At 40.5% G+C, this 22,924-nt stretch overlaps 2 protein-coding genes across 3 annotated transcripts; both read left to right on the forward strand.

The window, feature by feature from the left end:
• Positions 1 to 133: 133 nt before the first annotated feature.
• ifih1 (interferon induced with helicase C domain 1) lies at positions 134 to 10,477 on the forward strand. Its single transcript, XM_044019319.1, has 16 exons — positions 134 to 661; positions 1,378 to 1,549; positions 1,742 to 1,843; positions 2,578 to 2,643; positions 4,222 to 4,448; positions 4,936 to 5,146; positions 5,948 to 6,165; positions 6,534 to 6,635; positions 6,722 to 6,845; positions 6,971 to 7,186; positions 7,510 to 7,766; positions 8,778 to 8,927; positions 9,022 to 9,183; positions 9,265 to 9,458; positions 9,555 to 9,648; positions 9,734 to 10,477. The coding sequence occupies exons 1-16, from the start codon at positions 221 to 223 to the stop codon at positions 9,929 to 9,931; spliced, it is 2,934 nt and encodes a 977-aa protein (XP_043875254.1). The 5' UTR covers positions 134 to 220; the 3' UTR covers positions 9,932 to 10,477.
• A 2,147-nt stretch (positions 10,478 to 12,624) lies between these two features.
• LOC122765385 (fibroblast activation protein, alpha) lies at positions 12,625 to 22,683 on the forward strand. 2 transcript variants are annotated; one of them, XM_044019620.1, is made up of 27 exons: positions 12,625 to 12,954; positions 13,022 to 13,159; positions 13,399 to 13,480; positions 14,372 to 14,461; positions 14,548 to 14,642; positions 14,730 to 14,804; positions 14,889 to 14,941; positions 15,062 to 15,134; positions 16,059 to 16,179; positions 16,270 to 16,424; positions 16,821 to 16,918; positions 17,052 to 17,181; positions 17,276 to 17,314; positions 17,410 to 17,508; positions 17,595 to 17,665; positions 17,754 to 17,807; positions 18,079 to 18,203; positions 19,250 to 19,300; positions 19,579 to 19,677; positions 19,874 to 19,943; positions 20,037 to 20,231; positions 20,347 to 20,401; positions 20,486 to 20,585; positions 21,632 to 21,690; positions 21,790 to 21,862; positions 22,032 to 22,105; positions 22,278 to 22,683. In XM_044019620.1, the coding sequence occupies exons 2-27, from the start codon at positions 13,157 to 13,159 to the stop codon at positions 22,383 to 22,385; spliced, it is 2,247 nt and encodes a 748-aa protein (XP_043875555.1). In that variant the 5' UTR covers positions 12,625 to 12,954; positions 13,022 to 13,156; the 3' UTR covers positions 22,386 to 22,683. The 2 variants fall into 2 exon arrangements, with proteins under 2 accessions (XP_043875555.1, XP_043875554.1); XM_044019619.1 differs by having other exon boundaries at positions 12,625 to 13,159.
• The last annotated feature ends 241 nt before the right edge of the window (positions 22,684 to 22,924 follow it).

Below are 22,924 nucleotides of genomic sequence, written 5' to 3' on the forward strand. Positions count from 1 at the left end.
CACACGGAAATGACAGGTTTGCAAGTTTGTACGTGCACAATCACGTCTACTGTTGGCCAACACTCCCACCTAGTGGCCAATTCAATAATTGAGGATTTAGGGAGAAACGAAAGTGAAATAGTTTTATCAACCTGGAGTTCAACACACACACAGTGACTCGTCACTTCGCCTTGTGACACTTTGTTACTGTATAAGTGTTGCTGCTGGGTGAGCTGTGATCATGGCGTCTGCTACAGATGAAAGTCACGTTAAAGTGACTCTCATTGAAGACTTCAGGCCGAGGCTGCGGCAGCTCATAGTGGTGGAGCAGCTTCTGGACCATTTACATTTCATCGGAACCGAGCAGAGGGAGCAGGTCCGACAGAGGGCGAGGGCCCAGGGCAACATCGCAGCTGCGGATCTGCTCATTGACTTTGTCATCAGGGGGCCACACACAGAAGGCTGGTTCGGCACGTTTATAGACGCTTTGCACAACTCAGGTTGTGAATATGCAGCGGACTACATGGAGGGAAACATCCCAGAACCTGCTGAGGAGCAAGAGAACGAGCTCTGTGTCCGCCTCATTCAGATTCTGGCCCCCAGTCTCGTGGAGATGAAGACTGATGATGTTTGTTTACACTGTTTTTCTAAAGGCCTGCTGACAAAAGAAGAGTCTGAAATTGTGAGTATACACTACCACCAATCACTTGTCCAAGAAATATTCCTTAATTTTCATAGTATATGTATATTTTAGTTTTAAAAGACCACTTCACCTTAAAAATATACGAATTTCCAGAGATAAATGCGTCATTTGATCATCAGACAGTGGGTCTGAGATACATGTGTCATCCTCAACAGGAAGTTGGGATGTTACTTCCTTCAAAGAAAATGAATGCTCTTTTGTGTTTATCTGTCAAGTTTCATGAGCAAAAGATGTGAAAGAAAATCAGAACAATTAAAGAAAAAACAACAAAACATTTAACTTTTAAAGGGTCATGTACACAACCGGATATTTCAAGAATACATCAGTTATAATAATCAGTTAGTAGAAATATTCCTTTATTGTCAAAGTATTATAGACTACATACGATGCTATTCAGGTACATTAAGACTAAAATATATGACATGCTATGACATTACCTGTCACATACAAATGTATAGCTATATGCACATACGTAGTGTATTTCAGTCTTTAAAGGTCATGTATCTTTCAGCACCACTTGATAATTCAAGAATACAAACTGTATCCACTGTGCTTTGCACTGTATTATTTCTTGTTCAACTTTGACCACAAGATGGCAGACAAATGTCCTCATCTGTGTTGCACAGCACCACACCTCAGTCACGGTTGCACAACCAATCTAATCCACTTACAGTAATGTGTTGATCGTGTTTTAGATTAATGCTGAAACAGAGAACAGAGGACCCAGGAGTGGGGCCCGGGAACTTCTGCGCAGCATTGTGAGAGGTCGACCGGGGTGGTTTTCAAACTTTCTCAACATTTTGCGGATAACTGAGCACCAGTCCCTGTATGAGCTGACTGGAGGGCCTCCTGACTCTGGCAAACAAGGTGACTAACTCTGCCAGAGCACACACCCATCATGGGGAATGCAACCGGACAATCTGCAGCAGTCAGTTTTTGATGACTGCTGCAGAGAATAAAGTTCCTACCATAAAACAATTACAGAGTGATAAACAAATAATTTGTATTTTCTCACTAAACTTTATGGTTGTAATTGTCAAATTCTTCCTGGCCATAAAGATGAACCCACTGGAAATGAAGCTGTCAGTCCAGCAGCTGCTGAAAGCTGTGACAGTCCCAAGTTTAAGGAAACCAGCTTCACTGAAGCTCACCAGGATGAAGGTATGCATCACTATGCACATGCCAATAAAAAACAGCTCGAGCATTTTCGCTGAGTCATGTTTGGCCTTTTTTTGTTCTTCTTTTTGGGAGAACAACTTGTGTTACACAGTTGGAGAATCATGCATTTAAAATGACTGTTGGTAACAGCTGTATATGTCATAAATGGTATGGGTAGATACCAAACTATTTCAAAGTGGGTTACTTTTTATTTTATAATTTTACACATCCTATAAGTCTACATAGTTTTGTTTTTTATTTAAAAGTAGGCCTACATCGCCACTTATTTTCACAAGATGTAAAAACAGTAATGAAATGTTTTCTTCTTTGTACTTCTTAAACTTTTTAAATGCAACAAACTATACTGTATCTATATCCACAACTTTATATATGATATTATCATCATGTTATGGCTCTAGTGGGTTTTTACAGCCCCAGATTAAATTTTTTTTGGGTGGAGATGTAGCGGTAGATATTTGTAGATCGATTTTCACCTCATGCGTAAATGTAATAAAGCTGTCCATAATTATACATGTTTTATCTCATGTTTTATACATGAGATAAGGTTTTATACTGACAGATACTGAATCTCAAGCAAGTTAATCTGAAAGTAACTGTATGGCCAGGAAATGTTGTTCAACTTTTCTTTATAAAAATCTGGATCTGGCTCTGACAACTAGGTCCAGATGTGTTGCCTGCTTCTTCATCTTCTTTTTTGTTTTTCTTTTTTTTTACAGACCTGTACGAAGGAACGAGCAATGAATCGGAAAAAATGCCAAATAGCCCGGAGCCTTCACAACCAGGTTGGAGATTGAGTGCTCACTATTTACACTGTGAAAGTCTTCACTAGTGCGCTGGTGATCCAAAAAGCGAGTTATTTCATGCCCTCATTGTTCACAACATAAAGACCCACAGGAAAAGTGTACGTTGGATGTGTAGATGCAGTGACATAATGATAAACGCAGTGTGCAGCTGGAACGTAAAAGTGAAATATCTGTGTGTCCCATGTGTGGAAGCGAGATCAAGCACATGGAGGTCAAAGAGGACAGTGCTTCAAATTAAAACCACATGCACAGTCTATATTGTGTAAAAACAAAAAACAAAAAATGCAAAGTCAGGCACTCCTCCTCTCCTCTGGGTTTATGTCATGCTTAAGTTGTTACTGCATCAACATCCTGTCTCTTTGCATTATGTGGACACAATGTCCATCAAGTACTTCATGGACATTGTGTTCAGGATTGTTTTTGTCCTCTCTCAAATTAGTCTCACTGGACTAAATCACATTAAAATATAGGCCTGTGGATTTTCTGTTCTTCTTGGAATGATATTAAACATCTCTGATTGTTGACTTCCTTTCACTAATGAGTTTAGTGTCTGGGCCTCACAGGCCTTTGTTTACCTCTCATTATTTTTATTTTTTTAAAGTTCCGTCTTTTCATCCATATACAGTCACAGTCATGTAGTGTAGTTGTTTGGAAATTTCCCCTTTATCCTCTGGCAATGCCGAGTCTGACAGGGAAAATGAAAAGCTGTCTGCACCGAGGAGGCTTTGTGGGGGTTTGGACTCACAACTGATGGGGAAGGCTTGCAGAAAGGAGGGGCTGCATGGCAGCACACTGCATGGTTCTTTAGTGATGTTTTATCCTCAGCCCAAGCCAAAACTGAGCATGTGAGTCATATCTTGCCAGCAACTAATATGCTGACTGAAGTGGATCATATTAAGCGTGCTGTCATTAAAAACATTTAACTAATCTCACATGATGAAGTGATACACCCACTAGCAATTTGACAAAAATCTAGATGATAAATGAATACAGACATATGTGAGTGTGCAAGGAAAACTCAGCCTGTTGTTTGATTTTTCTTTAGGGAAATCTTCAGGCTGTTCACTTTCCTTATACAGTGTGAACTCCAGTATTCACTGTAATGTTGTTGTAAAAGTCTGGGTTACATCTTTTTATGTGGACTTGGACTGTAATATACGTTGCATATACTGACATCTGACACATATTTTTGGCAGACTTTTGAATTATTTGCACCTTTTTCTTTTTTTTATGAGGAAGTCACACTGAAGATGAGTTAGCAGCGTCGTACACGTCAGAAAACCAAAAAAATAAAGCACATGGGGCAAAAGCAGATTAAGGAAAGCTGCACATGTCTTTACTGAATGAGACGTACAGTAGATTTACAGTTCCATTTAGCTCCGTTTTGTTAAATAGGTTTTGACTTCTCAATCGCACCAGTGAGAAAACATTCCACTACTAGACCAAAAACCGCCAACAGTGACAAGCGCAGTATTTTTACTGCCTGTGCTGCCTTGTAATTGTGGGTTGCTGACACGGACAGAGGTTTTTTGTCTAAACCTTTGCTCTGCACTACAGATGGAACTGACCCAGTGTCGGCGACCGGAGGCCCACAAAGCACTGATATTGGTCTTCGAGATTATCAGATGGACGTGGCGAGACCTGCCTTGGAGGGGAAAAACATCATCATATGCCTCCCGACAGGAAGTGGTAAAACCAGAGTCGCAGTTTATATTACTAAAAAACATCTGGACGGCAGGAGGGCAAAGGGGCAGTCTGGGAAAGTAGTCGTCTTAGTGAACAAGGTACTGCACGCTCACGCCGTTGAACCTGACTTATGGCATTGCACTGTTATGGTAACCTACTTCTGTCCTTTTCACAGCACAAGAAAACATTTTATCTCACAGTCAGTTTGCACACGTGTGGGTCAACTCACTACAAACTACAAACCATGAGGTTTAGATTTTCTTCTCCACTTTGTTACTATTTGGCACACACGGCATGTGATTCATGCTGCACTGAAAAAGAGGTTATCCTGCTGCAAAACGATTTATTTGAGAAATGGTTTTGTATGTGACTTAAATTGCACTGGAGTGTAATACCAAGACTAGTTGTGAGTCTTCCCTTATCCAGTGGAAAATTGGATATGTGCAGTTATTGTGGTCATGAATAATTGCTTTCTTAAATTATCACAATCATTGTAATATTGGAAACTATTTTTATTGGTAGCTACTTCTGTTTGTTAATAGTTTTGACCTTTATTCATTCTAAAAAAAAAACGCATTTTCGCAGGTTCCTCTTGTAGAGCAGCATTATACCGCAGAGTTCCTTCCACTCCTGAAGCCCACGTACAAAGTGGAGAGGGTCAGTGGAGACTGTCAGCTCAAAATCTCTTTCACAGAGATCGTAAAGAGAAATGACATCATCATCTGCACGGCCCAGATTCTGGAAAACTATTTGGAGAGGTCTCACAAAGGAGAGGACGAAGGGGTGAACTTAAGTGGTATGTCTATACCGTGTCATTATACAGAAGTCTCACATGTCCACGAATGAGTTCCTTTTTTTTTGTAGCATCGGTAAACTTGACTGCAAAAGACATGTAAGCGCGGCTTCATAAAACCTTTAGCTAAAATCTGTCCAGGCCTAAACCACTAACGCTGACAAGCTTTGGAACAAAAATACCACTCGGAGGACTCGTCTCCACGGCATCTCCCCTGATGTTACCTGACAGGATCTGTCAAAGTATTCCGGCTCTGCTGTTCACTCCTGTTGGCACTCACCACTCCAGGGTGGAATAGCCAACCTCAGTGGAACATATGCTGTTTGCTGAAACGCCTGAAAGCGTGTGCTCCCCCCCACCCCCACCCCCCATCTCCTGGTTTCCAGGCCACACGTCTGTTCAAGCCATCAGTGTGTGGCTGATCAAATTCACATGAGAGCTTCTATCACCCACAGTACATCAAGCTGCCACTCTGCCGGCTCTTGTCCTCAAGGGACAAATTTGTATCACTCTGAGTGAACTTGTATGTGTGAATGATTATAGTTCACGTATACCAGTTGCGTGCACAAAGTAGCTCGGGTTATTTTTGAAGAAGACGGTTTCTCATTTGATGTAATTGTGTGGCTTAAACTGTTGCGTCAAAGGTTCCTGGAAAAATGCTGGTTTGTGAGGGAGGCTACGATCTGTGAAGGGAATCACCTCTAGTGTCTAGTAGTAATCTCGCTAAACAAAAAGTTGTATGATTTGGAAATGACTTTGCACGGCATTAAATATATATCTTTTTTATTGTTATGTCTTCTGTAGATCTGACGCTGATCGTAATAGATGAGTGTCATCACACGCAGAAGGGAGGCGTCTACAACCAAATAATGATGCGTTACCTCAAGCAAAAGCACAAGAACAAGACGCTGCAGAAAGAGCAGAAGGGGACTGTGGCCCTTCCTCAGATACTGGGCCTGACTGCTTCACCGGGGGTCGGCGGAGCCACGAAAATACATAAAGCAGAGGAGCACATTCTGCGGGTAAAATAGAACACACTTTACACCTTGAAATAAACACAACGTTAGGGGAGAAAAAAAGCCGTATGTTTATTACATTGTCTTACATTCAGCTTTCACCCAGCACGTCCGTGTGTCATGATACTATTCAGTTTCAGTTCCTCAATACTGTTCACCTGTATGACCCCATTTCTCCACCCAATTCATCGAGGATCCTGTTTATCCAGCCCAGCTGGATCCAGTGCTTCACCCAAGCCTCACAAAGCCTCCAAAAAAAAAAAGAAAAAAGAAATGAAAGCGTCCATTGGGTTTTAACAAAGACATAGTCATACAGTTGTTAAGATGAATCATTTTGATTCAAAAACCAATACAAGTTTGTGTCTCTTTGGTAGATTTGCGCAAACTTGGACGCTTCCAAAATCATGACGAGGAGCATTGGGGACTTTAAAAAGGAACCCAGGAAAGCGACTCTATCTGTTGAAGACAGAAAAGAGGTACATTTGGTTCACAGTCTTTTAATACAGTTGTTTTCCTTGTTTGAAGGAATGGCAGTAAGAGTCTTTTGTTTTATATTTTCCAGGATCCCTTTGGTGATGTAATAAAGAAAATCATGAATACCATTCATATCCATGCCCAGCTGAGCCCCAGCTGTGACCTTGGTTCTCAGAATTATGAACAATGGATTGTTGATAAAGAGCGGAAAGGTACGGGTTACAGCATGCATCATGATCCTCATCCTCATCTCTTGTTTTTTTTCTTTCATTTTAGTAAAAAAAAAAAAATGAATTGAATTGAAGCAATCTCAAATGTGTTTTGATCTCATTTTCAGCTGCAACAGGGGACGACCATAAAGTACGCGTTTGCGCCGAGCACCTTCGACAGTACAGCGAGGGCCTGAATCTCAGCAACACCATTCGCATGTGTGACGCTTTGAGTTTCCTGAATGAATACCACGAGAAGGAACTGAAGAGGAAAACTGCCCCAGACGAGGAGCAGATCATTCATATTACAGACACTGAAAGATTCCTGTTCAATCTGTTTAAAGGTATAGTGACGATGCTCTGCCACCCTGACCATGTATTACTGAGAAATAGGCCACAGCAGGAACATCACAGCTCACTATGTGATGTGTTTAACCTGGATAAAAATGTCCCAGACTACATATTTATTGTCCAAGAGCAACAAAAAAGAGTCAGACAGTTAATTAGAACTGTGAGCGGACGTTGTCTTCTATCCTGCATTTCTGCCAAGCTTACCTGCTCGCTGTCACAGCACCTTCCCCTGACAGACACCAGAGTGGTATCAAGTCACTTTTCCGTCAGCTGAAAATAATCATAATAATTGACCTCCGCTTTATTTGTCCTGCAGAGAACAAGGAAGAGTTGCAGAGGCTTGCAGAGAATCCACAGTATGAAAATGACAGCCTGTCAAAGCTGAGGAGTAAAATTCTTCATGAGTTCAGCAGCAGGGAGGAGGCCCGGGGGATCATTTTCACCAAAACACGTCGCAGTGCTATTGCACTAAGTCATTGGATTCAGGAAAACCCCAAGTTTGCTGACATTGGTGTAAAAGCCTCGTATGTTATTGGAGGAGGAGACCAGAGTGTTGTTAAACCAATGACCCCTGTGAGTGCACACTGCTCAAATGATTCGACATTTGCCTCGAGCGTCCTGTGTACTTAAAGGGATAGTTCAGGTTTTTGGCAGTGCGGCTGCATGAGGTACTGACACATTACTTACAGTGACTTTATCATGTATGATGCCAAGTGCCACAGTTTTCTGCAATAATAGCTTTAGAATAAAGTTGTTAAGTCATTCCTTCATCCACCAGTTAGTTTATATTTGTTATAATCTTGTAACCTTGGAGTTTTAAAGCCTTTGTTTTTGCTTTAACTGACCCAAACTTCCCAAACAAGCCTCCTTATCCCCAGTAGTGCAAAATGCAATATTTCTTCTATGGACTTCAACTTTGGCAAAGAATCACGATGGCCTTACTATTTTTGTGTGTGGAGCTCACAAAAATAGCTTGGCGAGTTTTAATGTTTACTCCTGGGGCTCCGTAAGGATCCGCAGCGATACATTAGCATGATGAGCAGCTAATTTGACCACTTGCTAGCTGACGGCGGTTTCTTCTGTGCAGACGTTTCCACAACAGAGAGTGCAACCATGCTTAGTCATGGTTGATGGTGAAAAGAAATGCCATGTTACTTCTGTCTTCAGGCCAAAATTTGAGTTACAGAATTTCAATCACTGGTAACGCGATGCACTAGCGTGATCCCGCGGCGCCACAGACTCGATTGGCACGGCGCATCGGAAAATGTGTGTCCTGTGGCGTTAGACATTGAGCAGAACTATCTCGAACATAAGCAGACCTAAGTTTTTCCACGGGCCTTTTATGAAGAGGATATATATTGAGTTTCTCCTTCTGTCCCTGCTGGCAGCTACGTTATTAGCGAAGGAGAGTGTCTAGATCCCAGGCTGATTGACAGAAAAGGCTGAACACTTGGCAGCATGCTCAGGGAAATCAGTGTTGATGATGTCGTAAAACCTTACACAACCACACTTGAAATAACCTGAACTGTCCCTTTAAAATGCAGTGTATATGTAACCTTCCTAGCACAAATGTGTTTTGAACAGGCTGAGCAAAAGGAGGTGTTGAAAAGGTTCCACAAAGGTGACGTCAACTTGCTGGTTGCTACTACAGTAGCAGAGGAAGGTTTGGATATACCGGCCTGTAATTTCGTTATCCGGTATGGACATGTGACCAATGAGATCGCTATGATTCAGGTCAGTGATGTCATGCGGTCTATATCCATAAATACCGAGTTATTTGAGTATTCGTTCTTTTGAACCATAACGACTCAGCCATTTTGTTTTGCAGGCTGAAGGCAGAGGGAGAGCTGAGGACAGCAGTTACACTTTGGTCGAGGTGAAGAACTCTGGCGTGGCTGAAAAGGAGTGTGTCAATGAGTACCGCAAATCCATGATGGACAAAGCCATTGACCGCATCAAAGCCTTAAATCAAGAGGTCTATGAGAAACGGGTGCGTGTCTGTGGAACTGAATTCACACACTGCTGTAAGAGTCTTTTCTTCACAGTGATGTTTTCGTTTGTCCTTTGTCAGGTCCTGGAGTTTCAGATTCAGGCAATAATGGAAGAGAAAGTGAGGATGAAGAAGAAGAAGCAGAAAGACCTGAAGTCTCAGAAACCGTCCGACGTGAAGTTCAGCTGTAGGGGCTGCAGCAAACACGTCTGCAGTGGTGAAGACATCCAGATCATCGAAAACATGCACAGAGTCAATGTTACAACAGAGTTTAGGTGCAGTTTAAACTTTACTTTTACATTACTCTGAAGTGTTAAAGTAAAATAAAAAAAAGTGTATGTTATTAAGTGATTTTGCTCCGTTTCTTTCAGTGAACTATACATTCAGAGAGAAAACGCCTCTCCGCAAGAGGGACGTCTTGATTTTGAGGCCAATTTCTTCATTGCATGCAAGGACTGTGGGCAGGTAAATGTGTTTTGTTCAGAGAGAGAAATGGTGTTTTTGTCTAAGTCTGTGCAAAGGCCTACAACCCTAAATATCGTCTTTCCAGGAATGGGGCGTAATGATGGTGTACCGTGGAATCGAGTGCCCCTGCCTCAATGTGAAAAACTTTGTGGTGACACTCGGTGGGAAGAAGATGGAAAAATGCATCAAGTGGAGTGAGCTTCCCATCAGGTTTTCTGACTTTGACTACGCCGAATATGCAAGCCGCATAGCAGAGAGCTCGGATGATGAAGTGACACAATGAACTGTCAACTGTCATTTATCAAGGAAAAAGTCAACCTTTTAAATTGTATGGCCATGGCTGGAAACCCTCAAATGAAGCCACATGCCACTAACTTTAATAATTACAGATTTCTTTTTAAAAATTTGTAAAAGAGTGATGGAGAGTGTGGAGAGTGATATTATGTTGAGTAAATTGAGTAAATCAGCTTTGCCAAGGGTTTCATGTCTGGCAGCAACAACAGTGATGTTGTCAGTTACTTGTTTAAAACAGGTAGTTCGTGTGGAAACTGCTAATGCACAAATGGCAGTTATAATATGTGGTTTGGTATTGTGTATTTTAGGGAGCGGTCTGGGTTTGATTTTGGGTCTTGCGTTAAAGTTCCTGTAAGGGCTGGAATTTTACAAATGTAACATTTTACTCATGTGTTTACTTGAATGTGAATGTCTTACCTTCCACTATGAAATATAGAACACTTAAAGGTGAAATGCTGTACCCCAGCTACATAGACAAGCGGGCATTGTTGTGATAGAATGAACTGGAAAATGAATAAACAAATTTCCTCTCAAACCTCTGAAGTCTCATGAGATGCGAGCCACTGATCGCCCCTTGGAGACCACCTGTCACCACACATGCAGACAAACAGATGCTGATGCGCCTCCATGAAATTCAACTGTTAGTGAGTCACAACTACTGAGCCGGACAGAGCTAAATATAGAAAAATGGGATTTTTTTCTTTTGTCAACTAGTATGGAAAAGTGATCTGATGGTGTGGTGAAAGTATGTGGATCCTTGTAATAATACTTTTCTCTTATGAGCACTGGACTGATCATGAACAAGAAGATGTTAACAGTTGGGCATCCTCATGTCATTCTGCCTGTGAAGCCCAGAGTTATGGTAATGGTATATCAAAGGTTTTGAAGAAAGGGGTCAAGTGAAGATGTCTGGCACCTTCCTCTGCTGATACCTAGACTCGACCATGGGGAAGGATATAATGAGGAACACTCTGTAGACAAATGATAAGCGCCAGGGTTACACAGAGGCCTTCGTGATTTACCAGTTTCAGCTGGTCTTTACTGAGTTGTAAGGTTTGGGCTTAGGAATGTAAGATGCTAATGTGGATTCTCCTCTTCAGTCAGACTCTGCTCGTCAGAGAGAAAAGAATTTAGACTATTTTTTGCCATAATTGTATCATTCTATTGTTTCAACTAAAGGCAGATAATATCTATAAATCAGCACATTTAATTTATATAGCACCTTTCACAGATATGGAATCACATATCAATACCAGTAAAATACATGGCATACAGACAGGGCTACTTTAAAAACAATAAAACAATAAAAAGCCTGTCTTGAAATGGGTTTTTGGGACCACAAGTTCAATATTTTATAATGAATTCTAAAATTCGCTGGTTACCAGTGAAGGGAAGCTAAACATGGGCCCATTTGTGTGTTATAAGCCGTGCAGCAGACGTGAGGCTATAAAAGCGTGAATAAGCATCTCCGGTTTCACCTTGGACACAAGGGGAAGAAGCAGTTTTTTAATAACTGTTTAGAAGGACATTGTTGAGTCAAAAATAACACCTATACTAGGCCTGGTCACTAAAATGAGTGGGTATAACTGGAATATATAAACCGCAACACTGTCCCAAGTCGTAAAATAGTAAGGCTGGTTAAATACAGTCATGACTAACAGGTAATGACTATGTTAGCATACAGAAAATGAACGTGCGTTGTGATATTACACCCAAAATAACACAGGAATTTGCATCACCGCTACTAATGAGGCAGAGGAAGAAGAAATGAGTGTAAATGGTCTGTATTTATGTCACACTTATGTAGTCTCGATGACCACTCAAAGCTGCTTTACGCTACACTTTTGGCATTCACCCATTCACGCCCATTCTCTCACACTTTCACACAGTGCATTCTCTGTCGCTCATCTTTCATGGCCATTCACTCACTGCCGGCACAACCGCCAGGAGCAACGCAGAGTTAAAGCGTCTGTAGACTAGCGGCGCCGGGAATCAAACCCACAACCTTCACGCTTCTGAACCTGACGAAAACCTGCTTTCATTGCAGTCATTTTACCCAGGGAGTGAATGTGGAATAAACACATTCCTAACCAGTGGGAACGCGTGAATGTATATTTTTACTTTTTATCTTTTCAAAGATCCAAGTTCTTAGGTTTTCAAGGGAGAATAGAGGAGGAGGAGGAGGAGGATGAAACCACAAACCCCATGAAAGAAGGAGAATATGTCATTTTAGACTGATAGTATATAAACATGCAGTTTTTACATTTGTAAATGTAGCTACAAACGTATTTAACCCTGTTATGACCATCATGATATTCAGGTTTTTATGGCTGTAAAATTGTCTGCGTACTGTAATGACAAGTATATGAGCGCAAAGCTCTATTTCTCTGCTTATCGCCATCCATCTTCTACCGCTTTATCCTAGCGGGATGCTGTGCTAATCTCAGCTGACATAGGGCGAGAGGCGGGGTCACACCCTGGACAGAACATCAGTGCATTTTCTTTTTTTTTTTTTAAATGTTCTAGATATCACAAACGGACTAGGAGTGATGAGAAGTGCGCGTGTGGGCGACGACAGGATTGGTAACAGAAGGGTTAAACATTTCAAATGACTAAAAAAATAATCGGCAATCTTGCCCAAGGCACCACATACTGCATGTCTAGGGCCAGCCCTGCCTTCAAGTTCCCAATAATGACTCCTTATTATAATGAAGCCCCATCCGCTCTTCATTACCGTCTTTTAGAGAATCAACACTAACTCTACACGTGGAAAACATAACACTGGGAGTAGACTTTGTCTGCGTCCTCGCATGTTGTGGAGTGGATGACTTGTTGGATGACTCGCGCCCTCTGCGAGAGAAAAAAAAGCCACTTCCTAAATTGCAGCTGAAGTTGTGCGTTCTTGGAAAGTTGCAGGCTGTGCCGCTGACTTCAGGGATTCATCTCTGTCTGGTGTCGGGCTCCACTCAGGAATGCAGCGGCAAGAATGAGAAGTCTGCTCCATGGTCTAAAGTAGGGAGAGGCTGACTTTTCTCCTGTTTCCCACCCCCCTTTACCTTTATAACTTTATTCTTTTCAGAGTTATAAAGTTCCGGGTGTTTTCACTGGAGAGTATGTTCACTCGGCTGCTTGTCAAAGAATCCACTGTAAAGTCAACGTGTAAAGGATTAAGCTACTGAAGTACTGGGATCCTCACTGCGACTGCATCTGCATCATGGTCAGTAATCAAGTCCGCTGCTGTTACGCTTCATCAGAGGGAGAAATTGTACTTTTACAAAACCAAACAAACGAGTATATATTTAAATGTATCTTTGATTTCTGCAGTTAGTCTCAATTTAGGGTAAAAAAAAGAAAAGAAAAAAAAGATCAGTGAACTGTTAAGGCTTCAGCGTCGGATTGTGTATTGTGGGATTTGTGACAATAATGTGTGTAACTTTGTGTGTGTCATCATTACAGGGCTGCAGCAAGGTGCTGTGGGGGGTTTTAGGGGCGGCTGTCGTCATCCTGTTAATAACAATCCCAGCAGTTTATTTCAGCAGTAAGTCATAGCAAGGGCCTCTGTGTCTGTGCGTGTGTTTCAGTGTGAAGATCATCACACAAACCTGGGCAAACGCCATTTTTTTCCTTTTGCTTCTGTTTTTTTTGTCCTTGTGCATCATTGTTCTCAAATTCAGTTTTTATCACCCCTGTGTGATTCAACAGTTCCACTTTCCTATAGTGAAAAACATGTGGCAGAGCATTCAATCCTAATGTGATTGATGTTAATAGTCAGGGTCATAGTTGCATGCTGCTGGAAAGTTGCAGTTCAAATAGCGCCACCGTGTGGTGGAGGGTGACACAGTTCAGATGCCACAGCTTAAAAAAGACTCTGTGTGATATTTGCCATTTGCGGAGGTGGAAAAAGTACTGAAATATTCTACTCATTTAAAAGTAGCACAATTTTGTTCAAATTTTACTTAGCCTCAAAATGTCCATCTGGACTTTAACCATAAAATTGCCAGAAAATGTCCTGTAACTAAATGCTTTTGCCCATTTTTCCCAGAATAACTTTCAAAATCTGGCAGTTATTTACAGTTAACAATTTAAAATAAAGAAAAAAGTTTTTTTAAAAAAGCAAACAAAAACAAAACGCTGTGGTTGTACATGAACACCAGATTTTGCTTGTTAAATGTGAAATTTGAACAGTACAACACATATTTTATATAACATTTGTTTGAGTCTTTGTTTAAATGTTCAAAAACAGGCCAAACAAATGGAAGTTATAATGTCACTGCCAGAGTTTCTGATGCATGATTTCTTTTGAACTCAAACATAGCGAAGTACAGTACTTCCAAAAAAACAGTAAAAGTAAAATTACAAATTACAAGTACACAAAAACCTACTCAGTTACAGTAACGCGGTCATTTGTCATAATTCTTTATAATTTCAGAACCTGGTGCAACCAAAAGGCCGTTCACACTTGACGACTACTTCAATGACACCATTAGGTGGAAATCCTACAATTTATACTGGATATCAGGTAACACCAGTGAAATCAACACTATTATGAGGCTACATGAAATATAAATCATCATATTTGTATTTTATTGTCCTTCTCATCCGCAGACAAGGAATATTTGCACAAGGCTAGAGATGGGAACATATTTCTCCACAACGCTGAAACAAAAGAGGAGTCACTGTATCTGAGCAATTCAACCTTTGTAATAAAAACATGTTTACTTGTGATATTTTGTAAGCATCACTTTATCAATGTAGAATAAAAGTTGATACTACTATTTTCCCTGTAGTCCCAGGTGGAGGCCACGGATTACTTGCTGTCTGGTGATCATAAATACATTGCTTTTGAAAGCAACTTCACAGAGGTTGGGAAACGCTACATGAAGGTCACACACTTTGACTTCCCTAACTGCTTGAAATCTGACTTTGCACATATCTGCTTTCAACAGAAATGGAGACACTCATTCACGGCCTCGTACTCTATCTACGACAGGGAGAGTTCGTAAGTCACTTTATTTTGTTTTCGTGTGATCGCTATTTTAAGAAGCAGAAACTTTAGAACCTTACACTGGCAGAAACATCCAAATGACAAGTAGGGATTGTTTTTCATCCGTCATTGCAGAACATTTGTTACACCTGTGAATCTTCCAACTGTTGTGCAGTACTTTGCCTGGGCACCAAAAGGACACAAATTTGTGAGTTTACACCATCTCTACGCACACACGACGTTCAAAGAACGTTCCCCTAAGGTTCTTCTAAGTTTAGGTTACAACCAATCCAAAAACCAACATTTAGAAAACATTTCCCTAAGGTTCTTCTAAGTTTAGGTTACAACCAATCCAAAAACTAACGTTCAGAGAATGTTCCCCTAAGGTTCTTCTAAGTTTAGTTGCAACCAATCCAAAAACTAACGTTCAGAGAATGTTCCCCTAAGGTTTTCCTAAGGTTAGTTACAACCAAACCAAAAACTAACATTCAGAGAACCTTTCCCAAACTAATGTTTAGAGAATGTTCCCTCATGGTTAGGTAGGAGCCTCACGTTCCCTAAACGCTAAGGGAACCAAAAGCGTTGAAACGTTCTCCTGTGGTTGCACCGTGGTTTCCACACAACGTTCCCGTTTGGTTGTATTTTGGTTATATTTTTTATACCTAAAAGAGAACGTTGTCCAGAGGTTTGTTTGTATTTCAGTCAGCTTCATACATTTTTTTAGACACCATGTAGCCATGTTTGCAGTTGTTAAATTCAGCTTTAGGTTAAAATTTAAGGTTATATCTTATGTTTTACAGACAACATATCAACCACAAATTATAATATTTATTATTTGATTTGTATTTTTGGGTTGGTGAAATTAGAAATTAATATGAATTCCAGTCTCTTAGGCTAAAGAAATCCATTTTGCAGCTACTTCAACGTCAGTGCTTTGAAAACTTGCTTTGTTCGAGTGAGTAAGTGAGTGAGTGAGTGAGTGAGTGAGGCAGCAATGGGCTGAATACATTTGGCTGAATAAATAAATAAATCTCGCCACTGTTTAAAAAACGTGTCATGAAAGAAGTAAATGTTTAAATTCGAGTTTGGACTGTGTTTATGGTAAAGCCCTTTAAATACTATAATTTCGCAGGCTTACGTCTCAAACTATAACGTTTTTGTAAAACCTGACGTCACCGCCGACGCCGTGCAAGTGACGAACAACGGGAAAGAGAACGAGATCCTTAATGGCGTCCCTGACTGGGTGTATGAGGGTGAGTAATGTTCACTATTTCAGACGTGTGCATGTTTGTGTGAGACAGTTAGAGTTACAGGTTGTTTTTTGTCTCATCTGACAATTTCAGAGGAAGTGTTTGCATCCAACGGGGCAATTTGGTGGTCGTTGGATGGAAAGTACTTGGCTTATCTAGAGTTGGATGATACACAAGTTCAGAAAGTGGAGTTCTCTTGGTATGGATCTGATCAATATCCACAAACATTGGCTATTCCATATCCAAAGGTGAGATTTTTATATTCATCGTTTTTTACGAGTTATATATCGTTCCATATTGACACCTTTGTTTTGAAATTCTGTGAACTGTCATCAACCATATTGTTATTATTTCATTTTCATATCTTACTGAACAGTTGCTTTATCCCAAAAAGCTGGACTTTTTTCATTTGACTGACCGGACTCAATGCTCATTGCCCCTCAGGTCATTTGAGTTTGAGACCGCTGCTCTAAACTGTTTGGACGGTTGTTTGTCTCTATGTGTGTCTCTGTGATGACCTGTCCAGGGTGTACTCTGCCTTTCACTCCATGTCAGCTGGGATTGGCACCAGCGCCCGCTGTGACATGTGGATGATAAAAGAAGTAGAAGGCGAATGAGTCATTTTTGTCGTTATTTTTTCGTAGGCTGGATCGAGCCTTACAAAGGCCAAACTATTCGTGGTTGATACCACCAATCCGTCCCGCCGCTCACAGGTGTTTGCTCCGGCGTCCATTGCTTCTGGGTCTGTAGATTCCGTTTCCTCAGTTTACAGCATAACTTGACGTCACGCCACCTTTCAACGCAGATGCAAATACAGTGTTTCTCATGGTCTGCCTTATGTGAAAGCCTTGTCACTTTCTGTTGCCTTTACTCAGTGATCACATTTTGTGCTCAGTGACCTGGGTTACAGATGAACGCGTTGCTGTGCAGTGGCTCACGAGAAAGCAGAATCACTTGGTGGTACAGATCTATGACTTTGATGGAAGCAACTGGAAAGAATTGCAGGTATCTTTCATTTCTCCACTCACTCGTTTGGTTGGAAAATCTGAGCTGGTCTCCGTGGAAATGATCTCAATAATCCACTGTCTACTTTATACAGAAGTTTGAGCAAACAAGCAAAACCGGCTGGGTCGGTCATGTAAGTTTCCAAAAGGTCACCACCTGCTGTGTAAGAAACTGATACTCAGCGTTTGAGTTGCCGTGTGACATCAAAATATCTCTGATTTTTTCCAGTACGTGCCTTTACCTGTGTTCTTTGCTGAGGACAAACTCAGTTTCTACAAAGTGATGAGTGACACTCAGGGATATAAGCACATTCATTACGTGAAAGATGTAAGTCTGTTCAGTTATAATTATGTGAAAGTAAAACAGACATTTATAGTGTTTTTAGACTAATGGTTCTGGGTTTTTTTTTAAAGGGAAAAGCAACTCCTATTACCTCTGGGAAGTGGGAAGTCATCTACATATCCAAATTAACAAAAGATGCCATGTGAGTGATGGCACCATGCATTTAATACACTTTAATATTAGAAAATAAATACATGTACGTCTGACTAGTGTGATTTTCCTCTCCATAGATATTTTGTGAGCAATGAGTACAAAGGGATACCAGTAAAAAGAAATCTTTACAAGTAAGTTGATATTTGTACCTGTGAGGTGGCCAAACTGATTTGTTTTCAGTATTATTATTTTTTTCATACTATTTTGTCCTAGTTTGTGCTCTTCTCTTTCTATAAGTCAATGTTTATTTATTCATTTTAGCCAAAAGCTGATTGGGATTGAGAAATAACAGCTCAAGTCAAAAGTCAAACAAGGATAAAAATGCAAATTGTTGTAAAGAAAACAACAACAAAAAAACAGAATGATGTAAGTGACATGAGCTGCTGCTTGTTTGTTCATCAGGATGATGATCGGAAGCAGCTCTTCTGCCCCACAGTGTCTCACCTGTGACCTGCACGGTGACAGGTGTCAGTACAACTCTGCTTACTTCAGCCTTGACGCCTCTTATTACCGAATGGACTGCTACGGTCAGTTGCCCCCAACACCCCCTTCCTCTTCATCCTCTTCTTCATCCATGGTCAACGTGTGGGAATGAGTCTATGATGTGCATCATCTGTGAACCATAATCTAAGCTTAAAAAAAATAATCGTGGTTCAAGTTGTTCAGGAGACCTGATGTGTGTGTAATCGGTGATTTGTAACAGCGAAACTAGAAGCTATGATTAAGTATGTGAACCTTCATATGTATTACTGGATAAGTGAGTGGAAGAGAACGATGTTTGAGATAGTGTAAACACGTGAAATCTGTACCTCAGTAATAATAATAACCCATAAATCCAGAAGGAAATAAAATAAAAAGTACGGAACCCCACAAATAAACACATAAAATAAATACGCACACAACCAAATAAATCAAAGAGACAAGGAAGAGTGTTCGGCCAGTAAATAATGATCACCACTGGGTGCAGGAGGTTGTACCATTAACATCAAGCTGTTTAGTCCTGACAAACAATGGCAACCAGATTTTAGAACATTTTATATTCGAGCCACAAAAGGAATATTTTAATTTTTTCAAACATTACAGAGCGTCACTTATCCACTGAGTGTGAGAAGGAGGGTGGGGACTCTTCCAGTGCATCAGAATGACCTGTAAAGCACCCCCCGCGACCCTCTGGTGGAGGATAAAGCGGTTAGATGATGACTGACTGACTTCATCAATTTGCATTTAGCTTTGTATTACTAGAATAGGGGCAGTATTTTTGAAAAATTGTGCTTCCCAACCTCAGTTTCCCCTGAGTTGAGAAATATCTTCATTCTTTTCTCTGTTACGTGCCACTTGGTCCTGTTAGAGTAACTGTTAGCAAAGATGGCGGACACTGTTTACATTCTGGGAATGAGGTCCCGTCCCTCTACGAGTAGGTCTAAAAAGTGCGGGATTAATATTGGGGAAACCAGAAAAAAATTTTTGAACACAATCTCAGATTTGCAAGTATTGGAAAAAGTGGGTCTTTAATCTAATCTACTAGATCAGACAAAAAATGTTCAGCCTATGTTGTTTATCTCTGTTTTGCTAGGACCTGGATTGCCCCTCTACACGCTCATGGACAACAGGGGGCCAGGTGCACGTATGTATACACACAATTTGTTACAAAGTGTAATGAACTAACCCTAAAGCAGCTGAATTATTCACCACAGTGGTGTCATTTAGGCCATAATTGTCATCTGACTTTGCTTACTGTTCTGGTGTGCACAGACACATGTGTTATTAATCACATAACTGTATATACGTATATCAGAAAGCCCTAACTCAACGTTCCCCAGATTAGACTAAGTCCTGCCTGTAAAAGGGAACATTGTACCGTACTATTATACTGTGGCTGTTATTCTCTTATTGGTCTCACAGAAATCTCCATCCTTGAAGACAACAAGAACCTGGAAAATATTCTCTCTGAATTCCAAATGCCTAAAATGGAGTACGGCACACTCAAGGTTGCAGGATTTGGTGAGACACCGCCTGTTTTTATGGTACCATTCAGAAATGTTTGAGCACATTCCCCTAAATCCTTCTTTAAAGTGTGACTTCTTTTGTATTGAAAAGTTAACCCCCTGCCAGTGATCATTGGATACTAATTTGGCTTAACTGCGTTAGAAACTGCCTTTGTCTCAATTTGCTAACTTCAATTATTCTTTCCCGACAGATCTGTGGTATCAGATGATGTTGCCGCCAAATTTTAAGAGATCTAAAAAATACCCTCTTCTCATCGACGTGTGAGTGGAGGGCCCTGCACTGTTTCCACTGTCATTATAAATCAGTGAATGACATTTATTTGCCAATGTGCTGATCAATGCTGTCCTGTGCAGTTATGGTGGCCCCTGTAGTCAGACGGTTGGCTATAAATTCAAGCTGAACTGGGGCACGTCGCTCTCCAGCTCACATGGGATCATCATTGCCAGCTTTGACGGAAGGGGAAGCGGTTACCAGGGCGACGAAATAATGCACGCAATCTACAGGCGCCTTGGCACGTTTGAAGTGGAAGATCAGATCGCTGCTGTGAGGTGATGATGTCTGATGACTGTGTCACCTCTGTGACATCACACCATTCACAAATTATATAATATAAATCGGATTTTAAAAAAATCAATTAATGATTGTTTTGTTTTTTTGTTACAGGAAATTCATTGACATGGGTTTTATTGACCAAGACAGAATAGCAATATGGGGCTGGGTGAGTTGTATGTTCTCTTGTTGACCACTTTGTTATATTTTGTGCACTTTGTATTTACTACATTTCTTCAATTCTGATCTTTAGTCATACGGTGGTTATGTTTCCTCAATGGCCTTGGGAGCTGGAACCGGACTTTTCAAATGTGGAATAGCAGTGGCGCCAGTAGCTAAGTGGGAATATTATGGTGAGCGAAGTTGTGTTTATTTGTATTGTCTATTCTAAGAGTGCCATATTCCCACCTTGACATAATTACCATTTAAGGGTGTAATCCAGGGACATCCTGGAAAAACTGTTTTAGCAGGCTACATTTTGAATTCGAAAGTCCAAGCCCCTTTCTTCAGACTTCCCTCTGAAGCTACACCTCCAGAGCACAGGAACACGCAATGAACACAAATTCATGATTCCGTACATTCCAGTGACTTTTGTGTACATCTGGATACTTTTTTGACAACATGAAGATGAAAACAACAAATACTCACACATTCACAAAGACATAAAGTTAACCTAGCTATCCAGTAGAAACAGTTGTTAGCACTTTCTGGGCTTTTAACACCTGTTGTTAGCACTTTTTCTGCCATAACGTAGCTGCAACTGTCTCCTTTGATTGTTAGCAAGCTAGCATTAGCTCTGGTGTTGTCTTCTGAGCATGCGCGGTTAGCGCATGAAGAGAAAATGATAAAGTACCCTTCTAGCGTCACTATTAAACACTGTTTTGTTTACTCTGTGGATGTTTAGGGTCCCACTTACGTACATCTTGGGGTATTGTTGTCTATGTGGAAGCTTTGGTTAAAGGCACATATACTGTATCTGCGACCTAATGACACAGTCAGAATATAAGTCAAGTCAAGTCAATTTTATTAATATAGCCCAACATTACAAACACAGTTTGTCTCAAAGGGCTTTACAGTCTGTACAGCAAGTGCCACCCTCTGCCTGTAGTGGATAGTTTTACCTGCATACAATCTTTCCACTGACATTTCAGCTATCTAGCACTTTGAGGTTTGTTTTTCAAATGTAAAGTGCAATACAAATAAAATCTATTATTATTATTATTATCTGTACCATTAGTACTATTTTCACACATGTAAACAGATTTTGATCTGCGTAAACTCAGCTGACTTTCCCTTTTAGGACTCAAATCTATTCTAAAATGGTATGAAACCTTTTGTTTTGCACTGTATGTTTGTCTCATGTGCACTGTAGAACTGTAAGTGTTGGTTTTCCTTGCAGACGCCGTGTACACCGAACGCTACATGGGCACTCCCTCTGAAAATTCCGACGCTTACACAGTAAAGATCATCCAAACTCTATGACAATGACCTTAAATAACAACATCATCATCTCATGTGTTTGACTGTACAATGACATTTTTTATATGTATACGACAGAATTCTACAGTGACAGCCAGAGCAAGGAATTTCAAAACTGTCGACTACCTACTGGTTCATGGCACAGCGGACGGTACGTTTCATCTTTTTTTAATTCAAATACATCTCATGTCGTGTGTAGGCCCTGGTTCTCATCAGTGCACCAGGTAACAGAGTGACGCCCTGAACAAATACACTCTGTTTGCCCTGGAAACTTGAGCTCTGATGTTCAGTCACGTAGTGAAACACTGTCTTTCCTGTAGACAATGTCCATTTCCAGCAGGCAGCGCAGATCTCCAAAGCTCTAGTGGATGCGGGGGTGGACTTTGAGACAATGGTAAATATTGGCTCAGGAAAGTGGAAGTGATATTGACCTTGATGGTCTCTATTTAATGAAGGTGTCCATTTGCATCATATGAATTATTATTAGAGAAAGAATTGTGCATAACTTAATCCTGTGACATGAAAGTGTTTTGTGTGCACTGATACCACTGTGGTGTTCATTTCAGTGGTACACGGACAAGAACCATGCTCTCAGCGGATCAGCCTTCCGTCATATATACACCCTCATGAGTCACTTCTTGCAAAAATGCCTCGTTAATCCCAAATTGATGTGAATGCATTTATATTGAACATTACCACTGTATTTTTTCTTCTCTGATGTGTTTTTCCGTCTCCCTCATATTCTTAAAATGTCAGGTCGAACAATTAGTAGACGTGTTTGTTTTTGTTTACGTGAAATGAATAGCCAGTTGCTTGTACAAATGAGTATTTTGTGTTTTATGTGGAATGGGAGAATTGTCTTGAAAATAGGCCAAATTTTAATAGCATTTAACATTTGTTGTTGTTGTGTAGTATCGTGTGTTTTGCATTAATGTCGTAATGAAGGTAAAATAAACTTGTATTGTTATTGTATTATTGTGTCTCTTGTAACTTTAGTATATTTTCAGTCAGTCTTTAAAAAAGCGCGCCAAGTTAACATTATACACTGACGTCAGAATAATGACATGCAAATGAGAGAGAAGTACATTTTTCAGAATATGTATACATATATACACACACCAATATTAAGGCTTAGTTCCCTAATATTTTGTCACTATACATATATCTTATATATGTATGTATATCTATATATGTATACATGTATATATGTATG

Source organism: Solea senegalensis, linkage group LG2 (assembly GCF_019176455.1).
Source record: "Solea senegalensis isolate Sse05_10M linkage group LG2, IFAPA_SoseM_1, whole genome shotgun sequence".
In the NCBI taxonomy this organism is placed as follows: domain Eukaryota; kingdom Metazoa; phylum Chordata; class Actinopteri; order Pleuronectiformes; family Soleidae; genus Solea; species Solea senegalensis.

Excerpts from the sequence above, each read along its gene's own strand:
- ifih1 (XM_044019319.1), top strand. The coding sequence starts at position 221 with ATGGCGTCTGCTACAGATGAAAGTCACGTTAAAGTGACTCTCATTGAA. Across the intron at positions 6,166-6,533 it reads CAGAGGAGCACATTCTGCGG|ATTTGCGCAAACTTGGACGC; the intron begins GTAAAATAGAAC and ends TCTCTTTGGTAG. Across the intron at positions 7,187-7,509 it reads CCTGTTCAATCTGTTTAAAG|AGAACAAGGAAGAGTTGCAG; the intron begins GTATAGTGACGA and ends TTTGTCCTGCAG.
- LOC122765385 (XM_044019619.1), top strand. Across the intron at positions 14,643-14,729 it reads ATCTGAGCAATTCAACCTTT|TCCCAGGTGGAGGCCACGGA; the intron begins GTAATAAAAACA and ends TTTTCCCTGTAG. Across the intron at positions 20,586-21,631 it reads AGCTAAGTGGGAATATTATG|ACGCCGTGTACACCGAACGC; the intron begins GTGAGCGAAGTT and ends TTTTCCTTGCAG.